Source organism: Myotis lucifugus, unplaced genomic scaffold (assembly GCF_000147115.1).
Source record: "Myotis lucifugus unplaced genomic scaffold, Myoluc2.0 scaffold_33, whole genome shotgun sequence".
Classification (NCBI taxonomy): Eukaryota; Metazoa; Chordata; class Mammalia; order Chiroptera; family Vespertilionidae; genus Myotis; species Myotis lucifugus.
The window spans coordinates 8,069,629-8,077,317 of NW_005871081.1; the positions used below are offsets into that span (position 1 = coordinate 8,069,629).

At 33.1% G+C, this 7,689-nt stretch overlaps 1 protein-coding gene across 1 annotated transcript; it reads left to right on the plus strand.

Moving 5' to 3' along the window:
* Window positions 1–1,486: 1,486 nt before the first annotated feature.
* Window positions 1,487–5,081, plus strand: TEX30 (testis expressed 30). The gene is made up of 5 exons (XM_023752471.1): window positions 1,487–1,566; window positions 2,048–2,278; window positions 3,203–3,251; window positions 3,724–3,929; window positions 4,627–5,081. Exons 1-5 carry the CDS (start codon window positions 1,552–1,554, stop codon window positions 4,798–4,800), a joined length of 675 nt encoding a protein of 224 aa, XP_023608239.1. The 5' UTR covers window positions 1,487–1,551; the 3' UTR covers window positions 4,801–5,081.
* Window positions 5,082–7,689: the final 2,608 nt, after the last annotated feature.

Sequence of the window (7,689 nt, forward strand, 5' to 3'; positions counted from 1 at the left end):
TTTTCTACACACACCTACACATATAAGGGAAAATAATAAATTGAACACAGTGGTGGCTGGTGGGAAAGTGTGAGGAAACAACTATATACATAATTGTTCTTTTAAAAGTTTGTACATGTGCATATATTACCCATTCAAAAATAAAATGCATTCTTTACAAAATTAGTCACAAATGAATATACCCTTTGACACAGCAGTTCCTCTGTCATAATTTATATTATAGATATATTTACACACGTGAAAATAAAAGTACAGTGCTACTCATTGCAATACTATTTTAGCAAGAGATTAGAAACAGTCTCAAAATTCATTAACAGATGGTGAAATAAATTATGTTTAACCCTTCCTTGGAATATTCTGCAGCCATAACACAACGAAAGATGCTTATTATATAAAGAAAAGAATAATCAAGTTATAAAGTGTGTGTGGTGGGGGTCAAAGAAAGATATCACCAGTTTATAAAAAGAAAAAGGAGGGGTATGTGTACATATAAAGTATCTAGAAAAATATGTAAGAAATGGATAATATTGTGGTGCCTTTGGAGAGGAGATCTTGGTGGCAAGACAACAGTAGAATGAGGGAAACCACTGTATATTTTTGGTATCTTTTGAACATATCCAGTGAATTAAAAAATGTTAATGGAAAGAAAAGATGAATAATGGAGTTCCTGATGTTGATAATATCCTGAACAATAAAAGGTTTTTTACAGTAGTAAGGAGTGCTGGGTAACAACCCTAAACTCTCAGTGGCTTCCAACATGTCATGGTTATTCAGTGGTTTAGATCTGATTAGCCCGCACTCCAGGCTTTAGTTTTGGGTTCAGATCTGCTCCATGTGTCTTCATTCTGGGGCCCAGGCTTAAAAAACAAAAATACCTGGAGCATGCTTTACTCATGGCTGAGGGTGAGAGTTTCTGGAAATTTGCCCTTCTCCTGCTCATAAAAGGCACATTGAACCCTTTACATATATTCTGTTAAAGCAAGTTCCTTAGCCAAACCCAAAGTCAATAGGGTTGATATACACTCTTCCTATTGGGAAGTTCTGCAAAGTCACATAACAGATGGTGTGGGTAGATACTTTTGCATGGTGAGAGGGAGCAGTGAGAACAATGGTGAAGGAAATGGGTTAATAGAAATATGCTGTGAAATTAAGTTAAAGATAGTTGAGAATAAATATGCTTAGAATATATCTATATATATCAACATACAGCATCCTCTTTTGATAAGAATTTTCTCAGAGCTTCCATTTTAAGGTAACACATTGGCTTTGTATTATATGACATCTGTCAGCCCCACACCTGGCCCTATAACCTATTCTGAGTCCCCATAGGAACTTAATTATTGAAAATAATTAATGCATATGTAAAGATAACCAGTTCTTAGAGAAGTAGTTCTAAATGTGTTTATTTCAGCTACTGAATGTGTTCATTTATAGTTCTTGTATCATATCCATGTGTGCCAACCCACCTTTCACAATAGGATCTTCTTTTCAGGGAGATGTCCTTTGCTCCTCAGATGTAATGCACTTTAAATTTGTTATTCAACAGTGAAAATGAGTCATACAGAGGTAATACATATTTTTATATGTTCTGCATCTTCAAGATTCTTTGATGTTGTTTGGTAGTCATATGGTTTCCAGAGTAATTTTCTTATTTTCAGCTTGTATTGTGAGCAGCAGTATAGCACTAATGGTTAAAAGTAAGGACTTTAGAGCAGACTGCCTAAGTTTGAATCCAGCTAGTGTCTATATATAATCTTGGGCATGTTACTTAACCTACTGTGCCTCAGTTTCCTCATCTGTAAAATTGAGATAATAATAGTATTTGCCTCATAGTATTATTAGGAAGGTTAAATGTGTTAATAACTATAAAAAACTTAGAATAGTACCTGACACACAATAAGTATTTAACTATTAGCTATTATTAATAGCATTGCTTTTAAATCAGAGACTGTTACATGAATCATGGATCTTGAAGAACATTTAGTTATTCAGTTGTCTGAATAGGCAAGGAAGTAATTTCTGATCTCTTTATTCTTTTGAATTCCAGGTTAAATTGAAAATACCTTTTGGGAATAAATTACTAGATGCTGTTTGTTTGGTACCTAACAAGAGCTTAACATATGGAATAATTCTTACACATGGAGCTTCAGGAGATATGAATCTTCCTCATTTGATGTCACTGGCATCCCATCTTGCATCTCATGGTTTTTTTTGCCTGAGGTTTACCTGTAAAGGCCTTAATATTGTACATAGAATTAAGGCATATAAATCAGTTTTGGTAAGAAATTTTCTTTGTATTTACTTATAACAAAATTCTGTTAAAATTCTTAACAAATTTAAGACAAATTTTGTTAGCAGTCATTTGATTTAATTTAAATATCTTTAAATGAGTTTTCTTAGAAACTCAGCAGTGTCTGAAGTTTCCATGGAGATTAGTGCTCACATCACTCCGTGATACTGCCAGTGAAGCTACTTCTGATGTAATTTTCTTACTGGAATTATATAACTTTAGAATACAGCATGGTTTTTCTATATATGTTATTGGGAAACTATAAAATCCCTGTATAACGTAAATCTGAAATTTCTTTTATTTTTTATTGATTTTGACAGATAGGTGTTCCACTTATTTATGTATTCATTGGTTGATTCTCATATGTCTCCTACCAGGGATCAAACCCGCAGTCTTGGTGTATGGGGACGATGCTCAAACCCGCAGTCTTGGTGTATGGGGACGATGCTCTAACCAACTGTGCTACTTGGCCAGGGCTGAAATTTCTTTTAATCCAAATTACTCTAAGCTTGCTACGTTTTTCAGAGCTTTAAATTAAGATGTTAGTATTATTATCAAATTTTGTATTACTTGGAAGCTTTTACTGGCATATCTGTCTATATCTTTCCATCTATATATATATCTTGTTCTGTAAAGGTATTTTAATGTTGGACTTCTTTAGACTGGTGAAATGGTTTTTTTTGCTTTACATATTTGCCTGTATTACCCAACATGATTTGACAGTGAAGGCATCACCAGAAGAGCAAAGAATTAGTTACCTCTTTCAAGAAGAATCTCTTAAGAATTTGTGGTTGTCTTTGCAAAGATTTTCATACATTTCAGTAATGATGAGAAATATATGTTGATTTTCCCAATGGAATGTTTTATAGAAGAATTGATAATTTTTTGTTGAATTTTTTTTTTTTTTTTTAGAGTTACCTCAAGACCTCAGAATACAAACTTGCAGGTGTTTTCCTTGGAGGTAAGTTACAATACTTGTTTTTAAATATAGGACTAGGTCATTGAGAATTAAAATAGATTACAGGAAGCAAATTTAAGGATTTTTTTGTTTTGTTCTGGAAAGTCACTTACTTGTATGACATCAAAGTACTTTATATATTTATAGCAAATTTAAACCTCATATATATGTATTATAGCCCAAAGATTTCTCCTTTTATTTATACATCTGGTTCACCTCTCATATGATTCCTTCATGAGGATTTTCACAATCCTTCAGAAAAATAATTCCTTTCTTTTAAATTGATTTAGGATTAATTTTTACCTCTTCACAGCTTATAAGTTTCCATTATGACTTGCTATTTGCCACATTTTAGAGTTAATTTGTTGATAGACAAATACGATGGATAAACTAAATGAAATTTAATTTGCCACATTATCCCCACTACTTTGTGAATGTTTATACTTCAAACAACTTAATTTTAATTGTTTTTTAGGTCGTTCAATGGGCTCAAGAGCAGCTGCTTCTGTAATGTGTCATATTGAGCCAGCTGATGCTAATGATTTTGTTCGAGGTCTCGTTTGTATTTCTTATCCACTGCACCATCCTAAACAGCAGCATAAACTTAGAGATGAAGATCTCTTTCGCATAAAAGATCCTGTACTATTTGTGTCAGGCTCAGCAGATGAAATGTGTGAAAAGGTGAATTACAACTTGATATTTTTGTGCATGAGAGAGCAAGAAAGACAGATATGTTGGGAACAATGTATTACCTGCAGCAACCAGTCTTTTTACTGGTAAAGAGATGCTGATTTGACTAATTCGAGTTGTGCATTAGTTGCCCTGTTGCTTTGGAGAACCTAAAATAAGCATGATGACAAAATTAATCTCCCTGTAAGAATTGGTAAATGGATTAACTTTTTACTTGGGAAATGATTAATCTGAATCTTATGAGTTGGGGATTACTAGACTACATTTGGTTTATCATTTCAACTTTCAAGCAGATTATCCAATTTTTTATAAAATTGACTCTTGAGGAAAAAAATAGTAACTTGTACATATTAGTAAATATCAGTGTATTTCTTAGCCTTAGAGCATATAATTTCTTTGGGGAAAATATTTTTAGTAGATTTTTTTGGCTCTATAATTTAATTTTTATCATCAACATTAAATGCTTGATCTGTTCTGTAGTATTGCTGTTTCTGAGAGATGGGGGACTTCCGGCCACTTCAGTAGACATTTCCTTGCACATTCCTTTGCCTTAAACGTTGTTCGTAGAGTAGGTATTTAATGAATATTTAGTGAATGGATGCTAGTATAGGTGGGGCAGAAGAGAGAGGGTATTTTTATTAGACACAAATAGATCATTAGTCTAGTATCCTCTTCTTTTTTCCTTTAGAACTTGTTGGAGAAAGTCGCACAGAAAATGCAAGCTCCTAATAAAATCCACTGGATTGAGAAGGCAAATCATTCCATGGCAGTGAAAGGACGGTCAACGAATGATGTTTTCAAAGAAATAAATACACAAATTTTGTTTTGGATTCAGGAAATCACTGAAAGGGACAAGAAATAATTGTCTTTAATTAAAAGCCATGTTATTTTGAATACAAATACAGTTAATTTGATAAAGAACAGCATAACTCAGCATTATGAGGTATATTTTCAACTAACTTAATGTTCTTTAATGTTCCCCCATTTATAAAACATGTTTTAATTGTGAAATTGATGTATTTTACAAAATGTGTTTTGAAAGCATAGTTCTATAAAGATGATGCACAAATGTTGAAGACAGTCTAAATATAATTTATTTTTATTAATATAGTTAAGTTTGAAAAAATTAAACATTTGCATTTTTGTTACAGTGAAACTTTTGTCATTTCTTTGCAGTTGAGAAAGTAATTTTGCAGAGGAGTGTCATCTTTAAAAAAGGAAAGCAACACTCATTTTACTATAGTAAATTTAGTCACTAATTCAGGCCCTCAACAATCTCATCTGTATAATTGCAGAAACCTAATTGATTTTCCTATTTCATTGTCTCCTTGCTTCAGTAAGCCACTTGATACCTCCAACTCAAAAACTTGGGAGATGTTCAAAGGTGATTATTAAGGTTAAAGTCCTTAATTTAAGGCCCTGCAAAATAGGCCCTATCAACATTTTAGCCTCATTTTCCCCATTCTCTAAACCTATACACCTTGTTTATAAATAAGTGAGGCGTGCGGCCTGTCAGCCGTGAGTTTGACATACCTGCTGTACACAGTACTCTAGGTAACATGGACTACACAAATATCTCTCCTTGGAACCCACATAATATCTTGCTCTTTGATGTTAATCACACTTTGTCTTCTCAGTAGGTTATTAACATATCTAATCCATACCACTTAAATTACATACTCGTTTAAGTCAGGGAATAGTTTTTACTCACCTTTGTATCTATAAAGCAGTTTTTAGTTACTTATTGAATGACTTATGCTTTCATTATTCAATAAATATTTGTTGTAGTGACCTATATGATATTCACAGAATTTCTAACCGTTATGAGCAATCCTGATTTTATATTGTTATTCACACGCCTATAATTGGGACTTTTTTCCTGGTACATAAAGAATAAAAACCTAGTTCACAATGTTTAAATAGCTCAAAGAATGTGACATTAATCAATATAGATTTTTTAAAACTTCAGTTTTTTTCCTAAGTGTTTTCCTGTAGTGTCTATTACTCTTAGTAATGTGATTTCTCTGGTGTTCATTATTTTTTATTGTCTATGATTTTTTAAAATAAATTTAGCTTAACATTTATTTTTTAATAACCTAAATTTATTTTATTATTGATTTTAGAGAGGATGAGAGAGAAACATTGATCAGTTGCCTCCTGCTCATACTCCAACCAGGGATTGAACCCACAATCTGGGTATGTGCCCTGACTTGGAATTGAATTCACCATCTTTTGGTGTACAGGATAATACTCCAACTGAACCACACCAGCCAGGGTTAGCATTTACTTTTAATTCTTCTCACTTGAGACTGACATGAGAAGTCTCCAGTGCAAAGGACAGAAGTGTTTCGTTTGTGCTGAAAACTAGGTAATTGTACTTTTATTAGTAGGCAAGGAAATTAAGTAACAAATATGAATGACAGAGCCCTGGAGGGGGATACCCTTTACCTCTGCAAACTTAAGCATCAGCATGAGAGTTACACAGAAGTTCCTTTTCAGTTTTTATAAGAGCTATTCAGTGGTATACTAATAAAGGTTCAGTGCCATAAGCTCTGAAAAATCTAAGGAACTAGAGAGTAAAGTGTTAAAACATTGAATCCCCTTTAAGGTAGTAACATTAAATGAATTAGAGAATGCCTGCCATAGGCAAGAGATTGTTTTGCCAGTTGCATTATTATTTCATAGGAAAAAATTTAAAAAATCACCCTATGTAGGTGAAGAGTCAGAGGGTGTACTTTACCCTGAAATCCAGAGGAATTGCTGAAATTTTTTCTAGAAGTAATGAATGCCTACCATGTATTCTACAAAGATATTCTTTGCAAAGATAACCCCAAGATAACAGTTAAACCTAAATTAAGCATGTAACTACCTGGAGGCTATGGTCCAGTAGACTGAAAGACTGTAAACTCTGACATTTAAAATGTGCCTTTGATCTTACTGTCTTTCAGTAAGATCAAAGGCACATTTGACTCTGGGACAGTAAGAGCCCCAAATATCTTCCTTGCACTCAAACTTATGTGACCAAAGAGGCCTGAACACTATTTATAAAGAGTAATATTTCTTTCCTCAACTCACCTTGAATAAGTGAAGACTAAGAATTATATCTTCAAAGGGAAAATCCAAGGTAGTGTTAACATTTTCATTAATAGTCCATACTGTCACTACTTTGTGACTGAAATTTGAGGAAAAAAAAAGTGAGCAGGACTTACACTGCCCCACCCTATTTCTGACAACAGGACGCATCACAAGTAGTAGCTACTTCTTGGAATCACCGGCCAGGGTGAAAAGGAAATTTGCCTGGAGACCATGGTAAAATCTAACTTTGGTTTTCAGCATAATGGTAGATTGTTGAAGAGGAACAACAGACCCATCCAGTAAAAGGAAATATAAAAGTAGGTGCTTTAAAGTTAAAAAATAATCTGCAGACCCATTAGAGACAAGCTCTCATGTCCTACATAACAACGAGGTATACTACTAATAATAAATTATTTGGCATTTATCTTAAATTTAAACTAGGTCATCTAGCTTTGTTTTTTTCTAAATCTGGCAACCTTACATTTTTATTTTCCTGATTAGAAAAAAAGTATAAAATGTACTATTCCTAGTGGTAATAGGAAATGGTATGTCCAGTCAATTTTGTTCTACATTTGAATTATCGGGCAGTGATAACTCACCTATACTACCCTTAGAATTGTGTTTCTTTTTGTGAAACTAATAGAGGATTATTTAAAAATTTTTAGCCCTAGCTGGT